At 54.0% G+C, this 24073-nt stretch overlaps 7 protein-coding genes and 1 non-coding gene across 8 annotated transcripts; 4 read left to right on the top strand and 4 right to left on the bottom strand.

Annotated features, from left to right (window-relative positions):
• Positions 1–1137: 1137 nt before the first annotated feature.
• On the bottom strand, positions 1138–3879 carry CHGG_00145 (uncharacterized protein; the record flags this gene model as incomplete). Its single annotated transcript, XM_001219365.1, has 7 exons — positions 1138–1835; positions 1967–2175; positions 2246–2352; positions 2505–2532; positions 2711–3122; positions 3181–3486; positions 3570–3879. 7 exons carry the CDS (start codon positions 3877–3879, stop codon positions 1138–1140), a joined length of 2070 nt encoding a protein of 689 aa, XP_001219366.1.
• A 1478-nt stretch (positions 3880–5357) lies between these two features.
• On the top strand, positions 5358–7265 carry CHGG_00144 (uncharacterized protein; the record flags this gene model as incomplete). Its single annotated transcript, XM_001219364.1, has 9 exons — positions 5358–5437; positions 5522–5607; positions 5662–5790; positions 5851–5933; positions 5989–6028; positions 6091–6814; positions 6877–7006; positions 7060–7126; positions 7177–7265. The coding sequence occupies 9 exons, from the start codon at positions 5358–5360 to the stop codon at positions 7263–7265; spliced, it is 1428 nt and encodes a 475-aa protein (XP_001219365.1).
• Positions 7266–8868: 1603 nt separating this feature from the next.
• Positions 8869–11049, top strand: CHGG_00143 (uncharacterized protein; the record flags this gene model as incomplete). The annotated part of the gene is made up of 5 exons (XM_001219363.1): positions 8869–9242; positions 9330–9458; positions 9580–10038; positions 10167–10288; positions 10499–11049. 5 exons carry the CDS (start codon positions 8869–8871, stop codon positions 11047–11049), a joined length of 1635 nt encoding a protein of 544 aa, XP_001219364.1.
• A 549-nt stretch (positions 11050–11598) lies between these two features.
• Positions 11599–12410, top strand: CHGG_00142 (uncharacterized protein; the record flags this gene model as incomplete). The annotated part of the gene is made up of 2 exons (XM_001219362.1): positions 11599–12024; positions 12147–12410. The coding sequence occupies 2 exons, from the start codon at positions 11599–11601 to the stop codon at positions 12408–12410; spliced, it is 690 nt and encodes a 229-aa protein (XP_001219363.1).
• Positions 12411–13647: 1237 nt separating this feature from the next.
• Positions 13648–14170, bottom strand: CHGG_00141 (uncharacterized protein; the record flags this gene model as incomplete). The annotated part of the gene is made up of 2 exons (XM_001219361.1): positions 13648–13811; positions 13903–14170. The coding sequence occupies 2 exons, from the start codon at positions 14168–14170 to the stop codon at positions 13648–13650; spliced, it is 432 nt and encodes a 143-aa protein (XP_001219362.1).
• A 1101-nt stretch (positions 14171–15271) lies between these two features.
• CHGG_00140 (uncharacterized protein) lies at positions 15272–17959 on the bottom strand (the record flags this gene model as incomplete). Its single annotated transcript, XM_001219360.1, has 6 exons — positions 15272–15558; positions 15912–16004; positions 16431–16970; positions 17058–17179; positions 17524–17565; positions 17640–17959. The coding sequence occupies 6 exons, from the start codon at positions 17957–17959 to the stop codon at positions 15272–15274; spliced, it is 1404 nt and encodes a 467-aa protein (XP_001219361.1).
• Positions 17960–18746: 787 nt separating this feature from the next.
• Positions 18747–22417, top strand: CHGG_00139 (uncharacterized protein; the record flags this gene model as incomplete). Its single annotated transcript, XM_001219359.1, has 9 exons — positions 18747–18802; positions 19001–19094; positions 19568–19891; positions 19980–20101; positions 20156–20839; positions 21060–21152; positions 21350–21579; positions 22065–22158; positions 22258–22417. The coding sequence occupies 9 exons, from the start codon at positions 18747–18749 to the stop codon at positions 22415–22417; spliced, it is 1857 nt and encodes a 618-aa protein (XP_001219360.1).
• Positions 21383–21466, bottom strand: CHGG_11127. The gene has a single exon. It is a non-coding gene; the product is annotated as a tRNA-Arg (tRNA).
• Positions 22418–24073: the final 1656 nt, after the last annotated feature.

Genomic DNA, 24073 nt, shown 5'->3' with positions numbered 1-24073 from the left:
GTTCTGGTCTGTTCCCCTCCCCACCGGCCCGCTTTTGTACTATTGATAGATTGTCTTCGCCAGAGCCGAACAAGTGGCCTCCGGCACCGCCTTTCAAAACCTGGGTATAATTCTTGAATCCGTCTTTACAGTTACTGCATCCAGCTAGGGACGAGTAATACTTCCGATGCAAGACCGTGATAGGTGTACCTGTTTAGCGCGTTAGGAGCTAGGTGGGTGCGGTTACTGGGTGGGGAGGGCAAGGCCGCGGGAAGGGGTGGAGAGGCTGGAGTTGTATATGGATTGGTATCGGACTGTGGAGAGGTACACGCTGAGGGGTATCACCAAACAGTTTGATATCCTGCCGGCTATTGGGGGTTTGGCTAGTCGGTTTCAGGGGCTGGTGGGCGATCGGTATGTAGCGGGGCTGTGGGAAAAGGACCTCCATAACGGGTTGCTGTGGACTGTTGAAGGGCTGATCCGGCCGGGCGAACAGCCGTTCAGGGCGCCTAGTTGGTCATGGGCGTCGGTCAACTTAACGAGCATCAAATTCGACCCAGATACCTCAACCAAAGTACGAGACGTGGAGCAAGAATTGGTTTGAGGTCGAGAATGTCACAACACCACTAGCGACAGTGAACGAGTATGGGGAGGTGGACGGCGGGGTGCTGAGAGCCACCGGGTATCTGCGAGAGGTTCGGCTGGCTGGGGCTTCGGTCGCCGATAAAGTGTACGAGATCCGAAAGAGTCTACTATTGGATCCCGTAACGGGAGAGTCGCTCGGAAACATCTTCCTTGATCACCCTCGGATGAGCACGGATCCCTCGCTCAGTGTCTGGTGCCTGCCGGTGCTCCATACAGGCTCGCCGGGCGGCAACCTGACGTCTCTGTGTTTGGCGCTGGTGCCGGTCGACGGTGGCAATGGCGACCAGAAACACAAACGCGTCGGCCTGGCAAAGGTCACAAACAAGAAGTGGGATCAGGGCTTTTTCCCTGACAGCGGAAAGAGACGGCTATGCTTAGTGTAATGGGAGACATTTGAATATACAGAACACCCCCCCCGCCTTCTACGGTGAGTGGTCAACGTGAGCAGAACCATCCATACCCCTAATCAACCCCTGCCCTTGAACATATCAGACTCTCAATGCCGCCGCTTGCCTAAGATTCCTCCCGGTGCAGGAGGTCTGCCGGGGAGGCGAACGGCGGCGACCCCATCTCGGCACTCGTTTCGCTGATGATGCCGGTGAGCTCAACCTTCTCAGCCCAGTCGCTCTCCGGAGGGCCGAGCTTTCCAATCCTGGCACATTTGGAACAGCAGGCAAGTAGCTTTAGAATATCGGGCGTGAGGTGTGTGAAGTGGTTCTTTTCGCCATACTGGGACTTGCCGGCCTTTGCCTTGCAGTACGTGCACCTCTTAGGTGCCCAGGCCAAGAAGTCGCAGCTCTGGCGCATGGCGCGAAAGAGGTCGAGCGCGAAGGCGGGTGCCTCCTCGTCGAGAAACCGGTTGAACAGCGGGAGTGCGAGGAGCGAAAAGCGCGCCATGTAGGCGAAATGGACGAAGGCGGTGCGGATGGGGGACATGTCGTCCGATCTGTCAACCGCCGTGGGGTCATGGGTGTACAGGCGGCGTAGGGCATCCAGAAGCTCCGGGAGGTATTCATTGGCCGCGGTTTGGTCAAGCTGAAGAGGCTCGAGCTTTGTGTCAAGCCCCTCCACGAGGGTGTTGAGGGCCATGGCAGCGAGCGAGGTAGCGGCGAAGAAGTCAGCCACCGTATAGATTTCGTAGCAAACCACGAAGGGAGTCTTGTGCCCGCGAGTATGCGTGATCTTTTCCTGCCAGGAGGGGATATCATAAACTAAAGGCCAAGTGTCAGTCCGGTCTGTTTCTGTGTGACAAGCTGAATGTCTAAGACCAGACGAGATCCACCCGTCATAGTGCGTCGTGAATAGGGAAGAGAGCGACAAATGCGCGTTACTGATCACGTACCTCCGGTATAAATGTAGGTTATCAGACAATCAACGACCTCCGGGTTGAAATCCTGTATCTCGACCACGTCCGTCCTCGCCTCTTTAAAATTCCCAGTTAGCGCCCTGTTAAACCACTCGCTGCGCGAGCAAAGAATATTCTTATGGAGCTTCCAGATCCGGCCAGCACACTGGATTATGACATCGGAAAAGAGTCCCGTGGAGAGCAGGCTTTGGGGGTTCAGTCAGCGCGTGTTTGTATAGTAGTAGGGAACCATATGTAGGTGTCCTCAACACTTACTCGGCGTCGAAGCTGTCGTATTCCTGCTGCATTTTTACGATACCAAGTGGCCGTCGATATAGGGTCGGACAACCGTGCTTGTCTTTGTAAGGGTAGTCGTGGACAAGCTATTTGTTCAGGTGTTGCCGGGAGGTGCTGATTGACTGATCTTTCGGTGGGCCAGGTCAGTGTTGATACTTGAACAAGGATCAAGTTGCTGTCTTCGTTCTCAGTCTGTCTCATGTTACAGTCCACTTCTTGTCGCTTTGCTAGGTGTCACTTTGATGACCGGGGTCGATGTTTCCGCCCTGGTAGTTGTTTGTTTATCGCTTGTGTGGTCCTTTTTCTTGAGCATTAGGTTTTGTGCGCTGGAACAAAACCTAACCGCTCCGTTGATATTGGCACGGTGTTGTCGGTGACAACACCGGACTAACCCATTTCTCCTATCGCCATCTACTGAAATATGACCTGGGTGAGCCTACATACATCTCAGCTGGCGCATTTTCACCGCCTGCATGGAGCTCTGGGCTGTGTTGAGTCTTCCACATGTCCCCAACAGCGTACAACTCAGAAGGTCGATTCTCCGCCGTATGCAGCTCGAACCCTCCATGATCACCACTTAGTTCATTTGGGGATGCCTTCATTAGCATGACTCCCTCTGGCAGTTCGGATCTACCACCTCCCGAATAAAGTTCGTGGTGCCGCGGACCTGCTGCCGGTATCGCCTTCGGTCCTCGATTCCGCATCCAGTACCATACCAAGATGGCCGCCGAAATCAGGCCTGCTACACCAATACCAATGCCAATGCCGAGGCCCATTTTGGCCCCTTCGCTCAAGCCAACCGAACCCGAGCTTGCCTCTGCCGATGATGTTGACGACGAGCTAGCCGTGGTGTGCCCTGTTCCATTCGAGACGTCAGCCCTCACATATTCCCCAACAAAAGCAATCTCACCCACCTGTTTCTGACACTGACGTTGCCGAAGTTGCTGTTGGGCCCGTCGTCTGCCCTGAAGAGGTACTCGAGGCCGTGGTACTCGTTTCGGAATCCGGCAGCGGAAAGGTCTGCACAGCCAGGGCGTTCCCGATGCTCGCCCCTGGGAGCGAAAACACGGCGGCCTGCGTCTGACAGCACGCTGTCTTCTCCCGCGCCGACTCGCAGCAATACGCCGCAGGCTCAGCATATCCATCGTGCGAGCACCCCCACACTTGCACACCACCCGCCCCAAAATCGTACGCCGATGAGTTCGTCGCCGCGTCCGGATCTAGCGTCACACCATTGAAGTTAGCACCCCCAGTCCCCAACACCGCGACCAGACCACAAGACACTTTAGAAAGTCATGCATACTAATCCGACACCTCTGCGGACACACGTCGCTCGCCCACTCCCTGTCAGTACACGTGCCGCGCGCGTAGCTATTGCCGTCGTCCGGCCCCGTGCCCGGGTTGCGGCAGAGCCCTGACGAGAGGCACAGGTCGGCGCTGCCACAGCACATGCTGACTTCTGCGTCGGGGTCGCAGGGTACGTCCTCGCTGCTGGCGCCGTTGGGGAGGAAGCATTGTCTTTGGGCTTGGGCGGTGGCGGGGAGGGTGGTGAGGAGGAGGAGGGGGAGGGCGAGGTGGAAAAGGGGGGTTGACGTTGTTGGTGGGGGTTTCATGGTGTTGATGAGTGTGTTGCCGCGTCGGCGTCTGGTCGTTTTGATGGGGCGAGGGTCGGCTGTTGTTCGTGAGCGGTTACGGGGAGGTTGGAGCAAACTCGCGGTCAGCCCTACGCCGGAAGTGCTGACGGATATGACTTTTTTCGAGCCTGCCATGCGGATCCAAGAAGAACCATGCGCTGTAAGCGGCTCTAACTTAAAAGAACGGTTGCTTGCGGCGCCCCCCCGCGCCCAATGTAACCAAGGGTGTGCTGGGCCCCTAGCCGTCCTCAAATGGGATTGCGAGAACTCCTGCCTAGGCCTTGATTAACCCTCCCGTGCCGCTGCCGGGGTCCTAGAATGGCCACCAGACAACTCAGCCCTGTGGGCGAGGAGAAATGACACGCGCGACGCGTTTAAAGCCACGAGGTTTCAAGGGGCGTGGTGATGCTACGCTACCACACCGGTAGAGATGATCGCTGTTTTTTTTGCCCGCAGGCCAGGCTCGCTCACTGGCAGCCTTTCAGGCGAAATCAAAGTAGGAGCCGAATGCGAGCCTCGGACTTTTTTGAGTTGTGGCTGAAGCTCTTCGTGTCCCTCGCCTCTTTCTCACGTCGGTATAAGCACTTTTAACGATTGGCCGTTATAAGATCTACTTAGCAGATTGCTGATCAGGCCTTAACGTGGAAGTTCTTTTTTATCACTTCAACATCAGCAATCTACGTTTGCGACCGTGTACAACTTATGTATATCCGTTACCCAAACCCCCTCTCGACCGGGAAAATGCAATATGATAGGGCAACCCCAGCAAATCTGTTTTGCTTACTTTTTGTCTCTTCACCGATTTCCGTTGCGCCCTGTACTTTCGGGACTTCGCGGTTATTAATCTTTGGGACCAGAACCCTTTCTTCCCAGAGGATGTCTGCGAATTTGGGTACCTAGATAGAAGTTGGTTCGGGTGCATGGAGAATGTGAGGAACGGGGATCAGAGCTCTCGGGGATCCCATCCTCCGTCTTGAGGGCGTTGACGAACCATTTCGTGCCTCGGACATCTCGTTTTTGGTTCTCATTTCCCCCGTTGGGTAAGGACCCCTTATCACCTCGTAAACATTGAACGAATCCTTGGCCCACAGCGCCCTCGGCGCGCCACGTGGGAACAAGACCCGGCAGGTTGGGTAACGGCTACCGCATGCAGGGAACTCCGATTCCCGAACGCTCGGGAATAACCTCTGTCTCGACGAGTCAACTTCTTCCCCGGACACTTCTCCGCACGCTAGCTCGCCTTGGCCCGGGCCTAGCCCACACTGTCCCCTCGGCAGTTTGCCCCGAGGAGCGGAGGGTTGCAACTGGCACGCGGGGCGCGTGGAGAAGATAAAGCTCTGTCGATCCCAAGAGCTGGACCCTTCTTCATCGTCAACTGAGGATCTCAGGCGGTGTTTATCGTTGGTGTTGTATTCTTAAAATCGCCATTCACCTGTACCCACCTCCGCACCGTCGCCATGTCGCCAAAAGAGCCGTGGCTGACTAAAACCTTCCTTGCCTCGTTATTCCTGGGCATCGGCGGGTTTCTCTACGGCTTGTGAGTTGAACCCATCCTCGCCCCTGACCCATTGGAATGCTGACAGGATCTCCTCACCAGTGACTCTGGAATCATCACACCTAGCCTCGCCCTAGGATCATTCAACACGTATTTTGACAAGCCTAACGCGCCTCTTCGCGGTGCCATCGTATCAGTTTACCAGGCTGGAGGTACGCATAACCCGACGCATCATCCCGTCACCGGCAAGTGTTGACAGCCCAAAGCATGGCTTGGCAGCGCCTCGGTGGGCGTAACCAGCGATAGGTTTGGTAGGCGGAAGGCCATCGCCTTCGGGTGCGCCTGGGGAGTGCTTGGAGGCGCACTCATGGCTGGTGCCGCGCACGTTGCGATGCGTAAGGTTTGCCCTGGTTCCAGTGGGGCGATAACAACAAATTGACGGAATACTGCCGCAGTCATCATCGGCCGTCTCTTGATCGGTTACGCCGTCGGTACCATTACTGGAGTGGCTCCGGTATTTGGAGCTGAAATTGCTAAGGTATGTAAAGTTGCCTTCGCCGCTGGTTTGATATCACCATGTTAACGGTTCGTAGACAAGCGAGCGTGCCAGGATCACGGCTGTCAACCAGATGAGTGAGTTTGGGATCGTATTCACCTTGCCGCCAATTTCCAAAGCTAACTAGATTCGTTTAAAGTGGTTGCCTGGGGGTTCTTCGTCGCCTTGTGGACCGGTGTAGGGGAAGGCAAATGGGCCAACGCAAACCAGTGGCGGCTTGGCTTCGCCATTCAGGCCATCCCCGCCCTCATTCTCGGCATCGGTGTCCTCTTCATCGCGGAGTCGCCCAGATGGCTTTGCCTGAAGGGCCGTTATGAAGAAGCCGAGGTCTCCTTCCGGAAGTGGCACGACAACGGCTCGAACGACGACTGGTGCCGGACCGAGTTCGCCGTCATCCAGACCAGCATCGCCGAAGAAGTCCAAGCACAACACCGCCTCGGTTGGGCCGACCTCGTCCGCACACCCCCATTCAGGAGGCGCCTGTTCGTTGGGTCCTTTGTCTGGGCCGCCGCAATGCTTTCCGGTATTAGCTTCGTTCAGTACTTCCAGACCGCCATCTACGCCACATTGCAGTTTGACCAGGATCAACAGCTGCTTGTCAGCGGATTGTACGGCTGCGTGGCACCCGTTGCTTGTATTCTTTCCCTCTTCTTTGTCGATAAAATCGGCCGCAAGAAGATCCTGGTCACCAGCTCGGCCCTGCTCTCGGTGTCGTATCTCATCATCACGATTCTCGCCGCCTTGTACCCCGCGGTGCCGGGCATGCCCACAAACCAAGCTGCTCAGAAGGCCTTGATTGCTTGCATATTTTTGGTGTCAGCCAATTATTCAGCGTTGTTAGGCCCCATGACCTGGATTATCCCGTACGTTGCTCCCCCTTGGCTTCAATGAGATAGAACAGAGCCGAGACTGACAAAGCCCACAGGCCCGAGGTCTTCACAACCGAACTGCGCGCCAAAGCCAACGCTGTCGTTCAGGTCATTCATTACTCCATCAGCTTGATCATTACGCAATGTTCCCCCATTGCCCTCGAAAGGGTCGGGTGGAAGTATTACGTAGGTCTCCAGGCTCGCCGAACTGAGAGGTTCAGATAACTGACAAGCAACAGATTCTCTTCATTCTCACCAACGCTCTATGCGTGGTTGTTTTTGCGTTTGCCTACCCTGAGACAAGAGGTGCGTGGAATCCCAGAACAGTGACAAGCATGAACTAACGATCGTTGTAGGCAAATCACTGGAGCAAATCGACGAGATCTTCGGCGACATCCCAAAGAAGCACGACGTTGAGTTCAACTCCCGAAAAGGAAGTGATTGAGAAGGACGGCGTGTCAATAACCGAGGACCCGAGATAATATTCGCGTTCGTGGGGTTCGTTTACCTGCGGAAAGGAGCATGAAGGGACATGAGTTGCAGGACCTGGAAAAGCACTAATATGGGACATTCATATTTGCTGGCTATGTGTTTTAGTCAGGGGGGCTGTAGTTACGTAGACTACCTGAGCTAACATTCCATCGCTTTAATTCAACGTATTTAAATCATCATCCCAACTCACTGGATGGTTTTGCTAGGCTTTTGTATTCCAAGAGACCTTCACTTCTGAGATTTATTTCTATATATGCAGTGGTGAATGGCGTCTTCTTTTTAGCATCAAAAGTCTTCTTCGACTCCGTGTCCGAGAATATCACTATCAGCGGGTTTCAGTCCAAGGGAGGTCTCTTAGAATCCGAGACTGTTCCAAAAACACTGCATGCCCTCGAGTGGCTGTAAAGAGCCATAGGTTTTGATTGGTGGTGAACGCCACGCAGGAATCGGAGGGTGAACCTTGTGAGGAATGCTCGGAGGCGAGCAATCCCCTTTTCTCCAGTGTCGCATGACTGTGGTTCCTCGGTCCTCACGTCTACGCCCTTCTTGGGCTCCACAACCTCCCATATCACGTACGTCGAGCCGCTCGGGTTCTCAGCATTCGGAATGCCTGCCCCTCGTGAAACTGTCCACGGCACAGTTGTCCTTCGAACGTCCTCCACGCGCCTACCCCCTTTGCAACATTGTCGGGCCTTGACCTACCTCGGCAGTGCCGATTTTCCTTCAATATTGGCTCGCAAGGATGCGGCAATACGGCGCAGGGTCAGAGACTCTGTCAGCCGTTGCCTCGGTGTTCTTTTAAGCGCAGCGGGTTTCACATCGGCCTGTTGTTGGCCCGTCCCCTCATGAGGCGCTCCATCCAAGGGTATCCAAGTACAGATGGTGTGCGTCCCCACGCGACCCTTGGCTTGGCTTGACCTCCAACGTTGCCTCCGTCTCCTTGGCGCTGCAGAATGATATCACTCGGGTTACAAAAGGGAAGATCTCTTGCTATGTTTGGCGATCTTGTGCCGCGTAGCCGAAGGACCCTTTTCCAACTTCTTGGACCTCCACAGTCAGCTGCCTCTGAGGGACGCACGACTGGATCCCACAAAGTAACGCCTGGTATTTGTGGCATGCCAAGAAACGTGTTGATCCGAAGTCTGGGGACACGGCTTCTTGCGGAGTTTTCGAAGGAATTTTCTCCCCATTCCCCCCAGGATAAATGGTGATCCCCGCCGGCCCTTTTTCCCTTCCCACGAGGTCAACTTCCTGGTCTATCTTCGCCATAGTTACCGCCATCTCTGAGTGCCTGCTATCGTACTGTGGCGCGGTGTAAAGATTCCTCCATCCCCGCCCGGCCATAACGCAGCCAGCTTTCGACCCTCATGTCACAACCCGTTGTCGTCGATTCATCGTGCTCTGGCAGTCTGCTCGCGTGTCCGCAGTGATTGATTACCGTTACTATCACCGACATACCCCACGATATACGTTCCCCACGATATACGTTCCCCACGATATACTTTCCCCACGATACAGGCACATACCCTACGACCGACACCCCGAAGACGCCCAACATGCTGTCCATCGGTAAGGATAAAGACTCGGAAAAGGCAGCTGGTGCGCCCAACTACGACTCGGACGTCCAGGAGGGGCTCATAACCGGTAACACCGACAACCTCCAGCGGCACTTGAACAACCGGCAGATCCAGCTCATCGCCATCGGAGGGTCCATCGGGACAGGCCTCTTTGTGAGCATCGGCACCGGTCTGTACCATGGTGGTCCCGGCAGCTTGCTTCTCGCCTACGCGGCCCAGTCCATGTTCCTAGCCATGGTCAACAACTGCATCGCTGAGATGAGCACCGCATACCCCGTCAGTGGCGGCTTCATACGATTGGCTGGTAAATGGGTAGACGACGCGCTCGGCTTCATGGTCGGCTGGAACTTCTTGTGCACCTCCCTCCAACGCCCAACTCGCCCGCATCGTCGATCGGGAATTTGTATTTGTAATTGAGCTAACACTGGCACCCCATGTAGTTTCTATGAAGCCCTGCTGATTCCCTTTGAGATCTCGGCCTTTACCTTGGTGTTGTCCTTTTGGAGCCCTGTGGTGACTGAGCCCGGTCCGGTTGCTGGTATCTGTGCTGCCATCATTCTCTGCTATGCGTAAGAACCTCGGAATGCAGGCCGCGTGGGATTCGCCCCGGGCCGTTCCCCCATGCAATTCATGACCCCCTCTCTCTCCCTGCCGGTGAGGTGTGCATGCTAAAACTTGTCGTCTGAATAGCGCCGTCAACATTCTGGCTGTAAGAGCATATGGTGAATCCGAATTCTGGCTCTCGGGCGGAAAGGTCGTTCTGATCTTTGCCTTGTTCTTGTTCACCTTCATCACTATGGTGGGCGGGAACCCTCAGCATGATGTCTACGGTTTTGTCAACTGGCAGAGACCGGGGGCGTTCTTGGAGTATCTGAGCGAGGGCAGCCTGGGCCGCTTCGAAGGCTTCTTGGGGGCCCTGTGGTCGGCATGCTTCACAGTCGTGGGACCCGAGTATATCTCCATGGTATCAGCGGAAGCCATGCGGCCCCGAGTCTATATTAAGAGCGCCTTCAAGACAGTTTATTTCCGATTTTGTCTGTTCTTCGTCGGCGGCGCGCTAGCTGTGGGAATCGCGTGCTCTCCAAGGGATCCCGCGCTGGAGAACGTCGTCCTCGGCAAGGTCTCTGGCGCCACTGCATCGGCTTCGCCGTATGTGATCGCCATGGGGAACCTCGGCGTTTCGGTTTTCCCTCATATTGTCAACGCGTCAGTAACACCGCACGAAACGAGGCCACATCGGACAGGTAGACCAAGTTCAATGCTGACGGTGCTTCTAGTCTCCTGTTGACCTCAATCTTTTCGGCCGGCAATACTTACACCTATTGCGCCATTCGTACCCTCTATTCGCTCGCGCTTGAAGGGAGAGCACCGAGAATCCTCACCTACACCACCAAAAAGGGTGTGCCGATCTACTGTTTCTTCGTTGTGATGATTTTCCCGTTGCTTTCGTTTCTGCAGGTTTCGAGCAACTCATCCGTCGTGATCACTTGGTTTGCTAGTCTTGTCACTGGTGGAGGTATATTTCCCCCGTCCCTTGCTCTCGCCCCCCCCCCTTTTTAGCGTTAATCCATTGGAAGAATGTTGCTAACACAGAATGACAAACATCCAGGACTAATCAATTACATTGTCATGACCACGACCTTCATCTTCTACTACCGCGCCTGCAAAGCACAGGGTGTCGATCGCAAACAGTTCTCATACGTCGGCTGGTTCCAACCGTACTGCGCCTATCTGGGGCTCGCCTGGATGACCACTGTGGCCCTCCTGTACGGCTACCCGTCATTCAAGCCCTGGTCGGTTTCGACCTTCTTCTCCAGCTACACGATGCAGATCTTCATCCCTCCTCTCTTCATAATCTGGAAGGTGGTGAAACGGACCAAGTTCGTCAAGCCGCACGAAGCCGATCTCGTCTGGGAACGCCCGGTCGTCGACGCCTATGAGGCAACCTTTATCGATCCCCCGGTCGGTTTTGGCGCGAGATGGGCCAGCTCATTGGTATTGGGAGGACCAAGGGCGGGAATGAGAGACGGGTTGCACAGCCTCAACAGAGCCCTGATAGCTCAAACAAAAGTGGCAATGCGTCACCTACGGTCGAGGCCTGAGAGATGGTTGGGACGGCCGAGGACAGTCGGGCCAATGTTCTCCGAGCATAGCAAGTAGCTGACTCTGTGCGACCGTGAAAGGTACCTAAGCTTCTTCGAGCATCTTTTACTGTGGGCGTAATGACGTGCGGTACATTATGTGGCAGGTACAACCAGCTCTTATAGCAGCAATGGATCCAGCGCACGAGCATTCCACAGGTAGCAAAAGTCGGTGTCCGAAGTCTTGTTCCTTTTCCATCTTGGCACCCACACCTTCCCGCCAGCTCATCGTCGCGCTCGAGGCGTGATAGGAGAGGGGTTACGGCGGCGGCTGCTACTCGGCAGGCTGCATACACACCAGGTAACCAACCGGTTATCCATCATCAAAAACGTTGCAACGAGCGAGGACACACCGACGACCCAGCGCGTTTGATCCACTGGCCAAGCGGATATAGCCAAACGCCGATAATTCCGCGCCAAGTTTTCATTGACCTGCCCCCATGATCCGTCGCTTTGCTATATAAGACAGATAAAGTAATTACCGGCTGAGGTCGGTCGAACGGGACATCAGTCAAGGCGTGCCATCAAATATTGCCTGCTTCGTCATCCATCAGTTTTCATGCCCAGCATGTCGGACATGTATCCTCAATATCTCCCCTCTCTCAGCGAGCGCGATGCGATCGCCGACGCCTTATACCGGGTCGCCATCGGTTGTGACCGAAACGACGTTCAGCTCTTCAACTCGGGATGGGCCGGGGAAGATGTATCCTTTAAGATACACCGCGACGACGAAACAGTCATGTCTAGTCTCGCCGTTATCCGCGAGAACATCCTCGATATTGTTGGTCCCATGGATACCACGCACAACGTTACCATGGTTCGTGTGAATTTGAGGGATGGCGCCGACACTGCCACTATGACTGCGATGTCGACCGCCTATCACAGCTCTGCCGGCATGGGCAGAGATCCGACCGGGCCAGAGTACATTGCCGGCGGGGAGTACTTGGCCAACCTCATCAAGGATGGATCGGGCGTGTGGAGGATCAAGAAGCTGGTCTTGCGTGTTATCTGGACGCAGGGAGACCCCTCAGTGGTGTGGCCCGAGTCACAGGCAGCTGCATAAATGGTGGATCGTTGGTGTATAGAAAGCCCTGGGGTCCTTTGTCTTCGACCTAGTGTCGACCGCAATGCGATGCGCACCTCCCGCCAGCCACTTCTGCTTCTTCCCGGTACAAAACCCGGCGCCTCTCCCTTGCCAGAGAGATACACGCTGTGGTGAGAACATCCAACGATTTCCGCCGAGGGCTCCGCTCACCGCAACGTGCCGGGGAGCCCTACGGCGCTAGGGGTGCCGAGGGAGGGAATCGGGGCGCGGGTGAGGAATCAGGGGTGGGGGATAAAAGGCGGGCAAGGCGCCAGGGAAGTGCACGCATCTTGTAATATACTTAGTTACTAAAACTAGAAGAAACTTTTCTTTAGAAGTTCTCCTGTTTCCTGTCCAAACCTGAAAATACCTAAAAGCAAGAAGTAGTGCGATGAGCCAGCGCCTTCTAGCACAAGGTGTTTTGCACCACACAACCCAAGGTGCAAGGAGCAATGGATGGTAACATGGCATACATTCTACTCAAAACGGCGGACGACTTTGACCATCAGCAGGAGACGCTATTCCGGAACGGAACCCTAAGGAGCACGACGGTCTCAGCAAGGCGAAGAGCTCACTGCTGATTCAAATCCGGACGGGAGCAATAGGCTTACGGGACTTCTTGTTTACACGGGGAGTCCCGGGGGTTCTGACTCCTGCCTGCGAGTGTGGCGAGGGACGAGAGACTGCCGAACACCTGGTAGTGTGGTGTTTGGCCCCACCGTTGACTCGAAGATGGGAAAGAACTTGAATTCGGACACGACGGGACTTTTGCTCTGTTCTTCACGGCATCAATCCCTCGACTGCACGGCTCGCGAGGAGAGTCCTCGACTGGCTGATGGACTCAGGGAAGCTGCCGATGTACAACTTAGCTAGGAGGCTCGAGCTGGAAGCGGCGGCCTGAAACGCCCCCGTCCGGAGGCCAGGAGGCCTCCTCTCTTTGTATACGCAGACTCACCAGAACGCATCGTTCCTTGATTGTTGTTATGGGTTTTTCACCCGGCCCTGGAGGGCACGGTTTTCCTGTACACTAAATAGCAGAGGGTCCGGCACGCCCTGGGGCATAGCGGAGTATGAATAATAATTTTACTCAAAAGCTTTTTCAAGTCCCAACACAAAATGCGACCAGTTATGGTGTCTCGGCTAACGGCTCGACCCCCATTTGTGGCGTACATGTAGCCCACCCTCCTCGTTCGTCACGGGACCCAACGTGGGAATCTAGGAGTATGAAGTGGTGAAAAAGTGATGCAAATCGGGACCTGTACGCGACTACATTGTAAACCTAGCGAGGTAGACTCCAGAGTTGTTCTCGATATCAAGGCTTAAGTATCGGCCGTCGAGGGCAGCTGTAATACAAGTACCTAACGAACGGTTAAGGGGTTTAACATTTTTAAAACCCAAGAACTCTAACTACTGCATTTCCCACCTCATTCCCCGATTTCAACCCGACATCCTTTGAGGGTGGGTCTAACAAAGTCTGGAGGAATAACGGTGTTTGTATTTTGCCCTTAAATAAGATATTGCCCACCCAACCTCTTACGCCGCAGCAAAGCAAAGAGCCTCGATGTTGTTCCCGACCGGATCCAGCACAAACGTAGCAAAATAGGTCGGTCCGTAATGCGCCCTCACACCCGGCACACCATTGCACTTCCCCCCGGCAGCAACCGCCGCCTGATGGAAAGCCTCAACTCCCGCCCGATCTACACCCCCAAACCATGTTAGCCCACATCCATCACCCATCCCCCCCAACCCAAAACCACGCAGAGAAAAAAAAGAAAAAAGAAAACCCACCCTTCGCCGCAAACGCAGTATGCGTCGGCAAGATCCCCGCCCCATCCACGGCCGCGCCCTCAGCAGCAGGGGCACCGAACGACGCGGCCGCCGACGAGGTGACCCACCAGTCGATGGCGCCGGAAGCGTCGGCGAAACCGACGACCAGGCCGTCCTGGAAGTCCATGGCCCTGGTGTAGCCGAGCGGGGCGAGGGCGGCTTCGTACCAGGCGACGATGGCGGTGTGCTGGGCCGCGGGGACTTTGAGGCCGGTGTGGGAGATGGTCATTTTGGGTGGTGATGGGGGTTGGTTCTGGGGGATGTTTTGTGTTTAGTGTTGTGGGGGAGATTGGTATGGTGAAGATAGGATGGAGACGATGAGCATTAGAGCGGGTGAAGAAGGGGTTTATATCTCTCGCTTGGTAGCGGGATGCAGTTTCGTGGTTGATGCCAGCGACATTGAACGTGCATGTTGCCCTTGGCACGTCGGCGGTCGGGGCGTCTGGTCGCCCGTGGTCCGTTGTGCCCAGGCCCCCTGGCTGTGGAGGATTGATCCTTCGTCGCGTGTCGCGTTGGATGATTGGGTTGGTGCAAAGCCTCTGACGCGTGATTGACGCAAGATCCCGTGCACATCCGGCTGAGTCACCGGCAAAGCATCCTCGGGGACTGGGCGGAAAAGGGGTGCCTCAATGCAGGGGCTCCGAGGTCCGTCGATCTCCGAGAACTCTAGACCGAGCGTTTGCAAACACTCGGACAACCTCTTCTCGACCTGGGCTGGGAATTTTTATTTGTACAAGTTCACATAACCATCCAAAGACCGATCGGTGTTTCAAGTATTGAACCACCGTCTGGTCAAGGGACCTTCTGGTCTTCGACCCCTTGTCCCAAATTGCCTGCAGCGTTCCAGCTGAGTAGCCTGTGAAATTCAAATTCAAAGTCTCGAAATAACGCTGCGATTGAGGAACACTTTCCACCACAGGCGTTGATTGGGACGCTGCTGCTGGGCCGCTGCACCAGGAGCAGCACGGGGGCAGAATGAACCTTGCGAACTACGTTTGTATAGGTACGCAGCCTAAGTCCCTACCTTAATATTACAAAAAAGACAGAGACTACGATTAACCGAATTTATTTCTGGACCAAAATCAACCAATCCTCCCAAATCTTAACCACCCTCAGTCGTTGGCTTTATGGCAAATGTATCATCATATTATTATTATTCATACTCCGCTATGCCCTAGGGCGTGCCGGACCCTCTGCTATTTAGTGTACAGGAAAACCGTGCCCTCCCAGGCCGGGTGAAAAACCCGTACCAACAATCAAGGAGCGATGCGTTTTAGTGAGCCTACATATACAAAGAGAGGAGGCCTCCTGGCCTCCGAACGGGGGCGCTTCAGGCCGCCGTTTCCAGCTCGAGCCTCCTGGCTAAGCTGTACATCGGCAGCTTCCCCGTGTCCATCAGCCAGTCGAGGATCCTCCTCGCGAGCCGTGCAGTCGTGGGATTGATGCCGTGTAGAACAGAGTAAAAGTCCCGTCGTGTCCGAATTCCAGTTCTCTCCCATCTTCTAGTCAACGGTGGGGCCAAACACCACACTACCAGGTGTTCGGCAGTCTCTCGTCCCTCGCCACACTCGCAGGCAGGAGTCAGAACCTCCGGGACTCCCCGTGTAAACAAGAAGTCTGTATCATCATATTAAAGGTTAAGTCATGAAAGCGCTGTTCTGTCCGCCGAATTTGGCTGGCGTGTCTCGTTATATGAGACGGCCCAGGCAGTGGGGCGGCGTCCAGAACCCCAAGGAAGTACCCAGTACCTGTCATCGTGTGTCCTACAACCTTGCCCTTCGCATCCTCGCCATAGCATGCACTGCCAGTCTACGGAGTTGTTGAAAACCCCAATCCTAGTGCAAACATCCTGAACCAGGTCCTTGGCCCTGAGAGCTAGCAAGTTAAAATAGCTCTTCCTCCTTGCTGGTTTCCTCGCGTCGTCCACTCTTCCCGCTAAAGTTAGAGTAATTATCCCCCGTCTCTCTCACTTTTCGGAACCCTGTCCTCGTCTTTAGCGGCGCTCTCCAAACCAACGGCATAACAGACGTCAGCCCTAGCGGAGGAGCTTGTCACCATACCCACTTTTCACCAAACAGTCCACTCAACGAGAGACTCAGCGACGAGATATATATTGGAAGTTTTGGATATCCTGGGAACTGGGCACCGATGCGCCCGGTGTTTTAGGTGCCTTGGCTGGTAGCTATTTTACAGGGTCTGGGAAACACCGACCTTCTCCCAACAACTTCAAACGTGTACAGATATGCATCTCAGTTACCGTACCCCTTCGCACTAGCAACGCAAATCCCAATTGTGGAAATAAGAAGACCCCATATCGAGTAGATTGTATGTTTCTTGTCTGCCTCCTTACAGACACTAATCTCCTCTAGAGAGCCACCACCTTGAATGACGTTCTCCTGAAAGCTTTGGGGGATGCGCTTGGTCGTACGCGCAAGTCTCATGTAGCACCATAAGCAATAGGAGCAAAAGAAACCCCCCCCCAGCGATACCTCCAAGGTCTCCCGACAGCGAATGGGCTAGCCAAAGCCCGGGGGAGTTTAGTGCAAGGGAATGAGAAGCACTGATTGCCGAGAGAAAAGCGCTCGAATCATTAGCAACTCTTTCCTCCACGGTGGGGGCATTTTCTTGCTCGGGAGCAACATCCCCCGTCTTCAGCGCCATCTTGTTATGTTTTGTTCTCCTGCGGTGTGCTTTCTTCCCTGGAAATTCAGTCTCCTGTGGTCCGTTGTCCCTCTGGTAAACAACTCCTTGTTCTAGGGTACCATCCGGTAGAGTGCCTATCCGCCGCATGGTAATCCCGTTCCGCAAGGTCCATTCCTCTTGCAGGATCTCCTTATGGAGGCTTCCAGGCTGCCTCAAGTGTTGTGGCAACAAGGTGAAACACGCCATAGAAGTCATTGCCAGAGCAGCATTCGCCGCGACATCCGAGATTTCCGCACTTAAAGGTGCTAAAACCACGAGGCTGGTAGATAGAAGGAGAATCTGCAGGTCATTCAAGCCCTTAGTCGCGGATAGTATCGGTAATGCAGCTGTCGTTATGAAGTAGGAGGCCCACGAAACAACGCTCATCAGTGATATCGGCCCGCTAAGGGCAGCGGTCTCAAGAGCGTACATACAGTCGACTATGCTAAGGCTCGCCCCCAGGATGAATCGAGGAGCGACAACGTGGTTGGTTGTAGGCGTCTGGATGTGAACGTCCGCTCGAGATGTAGTATCGCGTCTCGACAGATAAAGATTGCTGACCATCGGAATAGTAGAGCCCAGAGCAGCCTGAACCTGATTTCGGGAATCGTGGATATGAAGTTCGAAGACGAGGTTTCGGGACCGGAAGATCTCATAAAGCACACCGGGGCCTCTCCATTCTCGCACGCCTGGAGGTAGGCTATCAAGCCGTCCATATAAGTGCGACCGAGATACGCAGCTACGCTACCAATTTCGGCGCCGATGTTGGGAAGAGATCGGACTTGAATTCCCGTAGAGAGAGAAGTTTAGCACGCCGTACTGTTTTGAAGATCCTACAGAATGAAAGTTATCAGTCCAGCCCTCCATAGGCGCTTAGTCCTCAATTGTGAATGAACATACCTTATAGGTTCTGCATGCTTGATAAAGAGCCAGGTCGTAGCTCTTTTTTCGCGTAGTAATTGGCATTATTCAGACCGGACCAGGAAACTGCGCCAAGGATGACAGCAAAAATAAACCCGAGTGTGGTCGAGGTGAGCCCGATTTTGTCAAGAAACCGGCTAAAGTTTGAGTTAGCCTCGGGCTGATGAGGAGGGGTTTCCTGATCACTCGATCCAGAAGTTGATTCTGGAGTGTGTTCATCAGTTGCACGCGGCGGGGTAATGCCAACGGTAACAGAGACAGGCACATTGGCGGGTTCGATTTCGCGGTTGACAGCTGCGACAGGGCCAGTCGTATCCGGCTCAGGCTCTTCGTCGCCTAGGATCGAATCGGGGCTTTCAGCATGCGGGGAAATTCGCTCGCCGGTGTCACGCTGAAGTTCTCGTAAGCGAATCATGTTTTTGAAGGTGTTGGCGAAGACCCTCCGGTAAGGAAGCGGTGTCGAACGGGCGGATCGGGACCTGAGTTCTCTCGTTTATTTTTACGCAGCGATTGGTGGCTTGGGATCCCTTACGCTTCTTATCACACTTATACTACATTTCTATTAGTTATCGCTCAAAGTATTTACACCTCTACACTCTCGTTATCGCTACTTATAAGCCTAGGTACTTAACTCTAAGGGATCTACCCCCGCCACAGCATCTGAGATCTGAATTTACCTAGTCGTGTGATCGAATAACCTCAACTCTATAGCTCGTAATGGTATCTCGCGGTTACCGCGACGCGGTATACCCTACTACGGTCGAAGGGCTACTCGAAAATTAGCCCGCCGAGTATCTTCCCCCGCGAAAACGCCACGTAGACGGTAGGAGAGGCCAGAAGCACACTCTAGCGCAGAGATATCGCAGATAGTCTTATCCAGGTTAACGCCCTATCACTTATAGACGGTAATCGCATGGCTAACCAACAGCGGGAACTACTCTCGAACATGAGTTGATACCGACTATAAAGTCCTCCCGTACTTGGAGCATAGGAACAACTTGCTTCTCTCCGCCACAGAACGGCTCCCCGTTTGGCATTGTAAAGGCCGGGCCGTCGTAGTTATTGAAGGGTACCATAATAACCTCGGGCGGGTCTCGCAGCACGTCAGCACCTTGTTTCCACCCAGACAACGTGTGCCGTGGCTTAGACAGCTGTTTTTGGCGGGCGCGTGGCCTCAAGTTTCCGCCGTCCAGGTCGCTCCCATGGCTACATCTCTGGTAGGACACATGTCCCTCTCGCTGCTGACAGCACCTGCATAGTACTAAACACTAGGCATAACTATATATTCCTGACCGGAGGACAATATTACGGGAAAGCACTATGGAAAAGTCATAAGTTAATCGCGCGTCTTACCGTTGTCACACAGTTACACAGGGTTTAGAGTGCTGGGAAAACCGGAAGCTTCAAGTAAACCCTCTCCTGACTTCGTTTCTTTGCCTTACCTAAACCGTCGCAGCATACCATATCCCGAGCCAGCATTGCCCGAGGAGGTGAACGGCTTTACTGATGCGCTTCGCATCTTTGCCACCAAGGGTCGGGTCGTCAACAGGGTCCGAAATAACGCAACGCAGTAACGCAAAGCTTTGCAACGCAACGCACAACGCAACGCAAAGGACCTCAGCTTGAGCCCAAATCAACGCAACGCAGAGGGCTCAACGCGTTGCCGCGTTGAGGTAAAATGACGTCAGGAAAGAGTAATTGTGAACCTATTCTCAGTATATCTCGCATTGCAAAAACAGTGATTTGAGGGTCTTGATGGTGTTGCCGCCCAGGTGGGCTCGAAAACAGGGGATGACTTCCTGACTGGGCTGGCCCAAGTGGGGTACCGGGTTCGGAAAAACAGCTCACCCGGGTAAAAAACCGTGCCCCTCAGATTGAAGACATCGCCAACAGGCTGAATCTCTCAGAAATGCAATAAAACAGATCAAATCCAATTTTGTTTCAATTTGTGGCCCGTGCGCACTTGCCTGCCCAGTCCTGCCCAGCCCACAGCGCCGTGATAAGTTTGTCGACATTTGTACAGAGGGCGGGTCTAAGCCCGGAGGCGCTCGCCGAATTGGGCGACGTTGTTAACGAGAGGGATCCGAAGTTTGTTCAACTTGTTGCGGACAACGATACTCGATGGAACTCCGTCTATTTGATGATTGAGCGTGCCCTACGCCTTCGTTTTCAGATTGACTGGTTCTGTCAATGGTCGTTAGAGGAGAAGGATGCGAAGCGGCGTCTTCCAAGCGAAGACCGTCTTGACACAGAGGACTGGGTCCTCCTTACAAATATCAAGGCCATCTTGGAACCAGTTCATCGTATCACGAGGACGTTCGAGGGCCATGCACCTCGCTTCGGGGAGGTTATCGCTACCACTATCTGGCTCCTTGACAACTTCCAAGATCAGCGACAATCTCTAGTGCCTATGACTGACGAGGATCTGTTTACAGCGGTACATCGCGATAACTGTAGCCTTGCAAAGTTTTGCAATCGCTGGAGAAAGACCCCAACGCCAGACTGTTCTTCCAAGGCGGTATGATGGCCAAGTAAAGGTCAATTTACCAGGGCACAGGTAAGTGGCAATACCCTCATCATTGACACAGCCAATCAGCTTACAGTTGTAAAGACGGGGTGCCATCCGGCCTCCCGATGTCTCCTTCGACAGACCCATTCCGCCGGCTGAACAACAATCCACCTTCGAGCTCACCGACGTTGGGCTAACCCTTCTACGGAAGAGCCTCGACTTCGCCATCGCCAAGCTGCAGCAATATATAACGTTGATGGAGGATGTCCCAGTATATTGGTCGGCGATGATCTTGCTCCCTTCGTACCGAACAAGGTGGATTGAGCGCTTCCTGGCGCACGATCGGGCGACAGCCATCATCGCGCGGTTTAAACAACAATATCAGGAAGAATACGAGGGCATTGGAGGCACCCAGCCAACGCCAACTGAGGAACCGCACGAGCAGCCGCGCCGGCCATATCAAGACCGGCTAGTTGGCCACGACTTCTACTACCCAAAGCCCGACCCAGCGGATATTGACGAGGTCGCGATATATCTGGCTGAGCCCGTCAGACCAGCTCCTGACGCATTAGCTTGGTGGATAGGGAACCAGGCGCGTTTTCCCCGCCTTTCGTTGATGGCGTTCGACCTTCTTAGCATCCCAGTGATGTCTTCGGAGTGCGAGAGGGTATTCAGCAGTGCGAGGCTCACAGTGGGCTTAAACCGCTACAACCTCAGCGACAACAGCATCAACATGGTGGAGAGTTTGAAACAGTGGTTGAAGAGAGGGCAGGAAGGTTGTATATAGTCAGTTGGAGGGGGTGTTCAGGGGCTGGACGGGGCGGATCAACACCTTCCGAAGCCTTAGTAAGCCGCTTTGCAACGCGTCAATGCAACGCAAATCGCCGTGGATGAGCCTCAAATCAATCATCTCCAGCCTCAAATCAACGCAAATCGGGCCCTGCGTTGCGTTGCGTTGCGTTATTCCGGACACTGGTCGTCAAGTACAACCACCAACACATGACAGCCCCGCCATTCACGTCGAGGTAAAGCACGAGGGTGTTGGTGTGGAGAAGGTTGAATCCTCGAATGCCGGTAACTTGGCCAAGCGCTTACCCTTGTGTGTTGATTATAGAGTGATGTTGACGCGGATTTTTGTGGGTCAATGTCGGGCTCGTTAACGGTGTATAGGGTATATCCTGGAATTGGTAGTGTCCACCGTTTCCAGCATTAGGCCACTACTAGCTAGAATATCAGACGAGCGGCGTTGGACTGCCAAGCATACAAAAGAAATATGTGGACTTCGCGGAGCCACAGAGCTACCGCCGAGGATCCACCGGCAAAAGTAAACGATCAGACTGGGATTCGAACCCAGAACCTTTACCACGTTCCAAAGGACCGGAAAGTAACGCGCTACCATTGCGCCATCCAACCTGTCGACTTGTGGTTTGCCGGGGATGCGCTGGTGATGTTGTGGCGAACAGGAGTGACCGTGCCCGCTGCGCGCGGGCACGCCAAAGGAGCCTGCAGGAACTTACCGGCTGCAGGTAGGCCCCATAGCGGAGTCAACGATGTAATTGTCTTTTTTTCCATTTCATGGTGGTTATTGACGAATGCTGGGAAAGTAAGGAAAGGTGGTTTCTTCAGCCAGACTAGCGTCTAATCGCACAGTCGCGCCCTCTTTTTTCCCGCTGTAGACTAGACCTTTTGCTTCGGATCGGCTCCGGAGAAGTTTGATTCTTTCTCTTTCTTTTTGGAGTGGTGTCCACCGGAGCGAGTTGATCTTCCAACAACTGCTCTGCGTTTGAACCGTCGTCGGTGTGATCGGTATCTTGTTGGTGGTTAGCCCAGTTAGCCAGCTCGAAGGAAGTCATACCTGGGCTTGAAATTGTAAGCACTGGCTCGGCGTGGGTTGTGGTCGAGTTCGGCGGTGCTTCAAGTGTGGCCGGTGGCTCGGTTGCCTCATGATCCGGATGCTTCCGGGGCTGTGCCGGGTTTTTTTCTTTATTTGCCAATGAGTTTTGGCCGCCAGCGGGTGAGGAGAATGGGTTCCAGCTTGTGATTCCTCGTGGACCGGTTGAGCGTGGTGTTGTAGGCACTGTGCTAGGTCGTATGGGTGTCGTGTTGTGAGCGGTTAAACTGCTTTGTCGAATAGACTCCCAGTCGTCTGGAAGAACTACTGGGATGCAAACGCTTGTGTCGACGAGTTGAGGGCCTTGGATGAGGTTTAAATCGAGAACTCCCAAGAGGCGACCGCTGCATGCGATCCAGGATCCTCTTGGAAATGGGTTGACAGCTGTTCGCATCCAGCCGGCTAACGACTTCCACGGTTGTTGTTCAACGGGAAAGATGAGGAGGACGTGGCAGACGTGGATACCTTTGTGATGGGGGCGGTCGTTCTCCCGCTGCAAATACGAGGCCAGCTTGACAAACACTGCAGCCTTGGTGAGTGGTTTTGGCCAGGCTGTGTCCACGAGAGAATGTATCCAGATCGACGGGGCCGGTAAGGGACACACGTGCTGATGTGCCTGGCCAGGGGACCGTTTCATCGGGGTTAGCGAGTCGCCGGGGGATAATCCTTGGATGCGTCAGCGTCCATTGCGAGTCATAGTGATGGCATGGTTAAACCACCATCACGCGGCATTGCGAGGGTAACCTTCACGGATTGGGGATCGTCTGTCTCCCATCCGTTGGCTGCTACGCCTTCGAAGGCAAGTTTGTTCGGGAAAGTCGGGCGGCTATGGTGAACCATCTTTTCTCCCAATCCTCTTCCAGTGTTGTTGCTTTCGGTTCTGTGTTAAACATGGAGAGTATCACTGGCAGCCCCGAGCTCTCTTCATCTTCGGTGCTAAGGAGCCGTGGATAGAGGTCGTGGATGAAGGTGGGTTGATGAATGGGAGTAAGGTCCCGGCTTTGAAGTTTCCCGCGCTTGTGTAGCGGGAGCCGGTTGGCAGGATCTCGCATTGGGCCAAGTCGGAGTGGTAGGTGACGATGAGGTCTCCGCTAGTCGCGCCTTGGTCTCGCTTGTTTGGTAGTGGGGGTTTTGGGTAAACGACAGAGGCGGAAGAAGAAGCCATCTTGACTGCAATGGAATTATAAACAGTATCAGGAGATGATTGTAGTTTAGGTCAGAAAATCGGGATGGAAAGAACGTATTGAGTTCCTTGGATTGGGAAAATGGAGCACCGCGGTGTAAAAAAGGTGGCCTCTAGCACCGGTTTGACCTCATCGCCGATGTATGACGCCGCATTCTTGAGTCTCCAGTAAGCTATATCGTCATCTAGGGGCTTCGGTAATCAGATCCCGTAAAGATTAGCCTCTGGGGCGTAATCTCACAGAGCTGATAGGTTCCGTGTATTTTGTGCGTCAAAGAAGCAATTTGCTTCGCTACCCTTCGTCACGTAGACGACCATCGAGCCGTAGGCCTTGCTTGTATCCTTCCTGCTGAGCCAGGCAATCTTGGCAATGTTGACGTTGTTCTCTGTAGTCGTGGTTCCAGGAATGGGACGTCATGGCCGAATCAGCGCAGACTAAAGCTGCTGACGAAGAAGCGGGTGCGTCGCTCTAGTAGTATAGTCAACCCATAATAGGTTTCGACCCTGAACACCTCATTTTCGCCACTTTTTGACAGAAATTTGATTTCTTGGTTCGTGATTGTCGAGGATTGCGCGACGGAGGCACGCAAAGGCACGAGCGAAGCAGCGAGCGAGTCACAGGGGCCCTGATGCCAAAGTGCGGGTAAGCGGCTTTTTTACGGCGATTTGATTGGCCAGAACAAAGCAACAACGGTCCATGCACCTCCACCGCCAAGACCAACTGCGAGATGCCAATTCGAGGAAGCAAAATGCAGATGACGCCAGAATTCGAGATGTAATCGAGAGAAGTCGAAAAGGAGAAAAAAGCCAAAATTCTACAGTGAGAAATCGACAGTACAGGTTAGAAAGACACCATTTTGTAGGTTTTTCATGAAGAAAAAACTGGTCCGTGCTTAGAGCAGGCCATGGCATTTTTGACCTAAGGAACCTGGAGTTCCTCCAGGCA

The sequence above is a fragment of the Chaetomium globosum genome, genomic scaffold (genome assembly GCF_000143365.1).
Source record: "Chaetomium globosum CBS 148.51 scaffold_1 genomic scaffold, whole genome shotgun sequence".
Classification (NCBI taxonomy): Eukaryota; Fungi; Ascomycota; class Sordariomycetes; order Sordariales; family Chaetomiaceae; genus Chaetomium; species Chaetomium globosum.
Note: the sequence above shows the minus strand (reverse complement) of the source record. Positions and strands in the feature narration are given on the sequence as shown.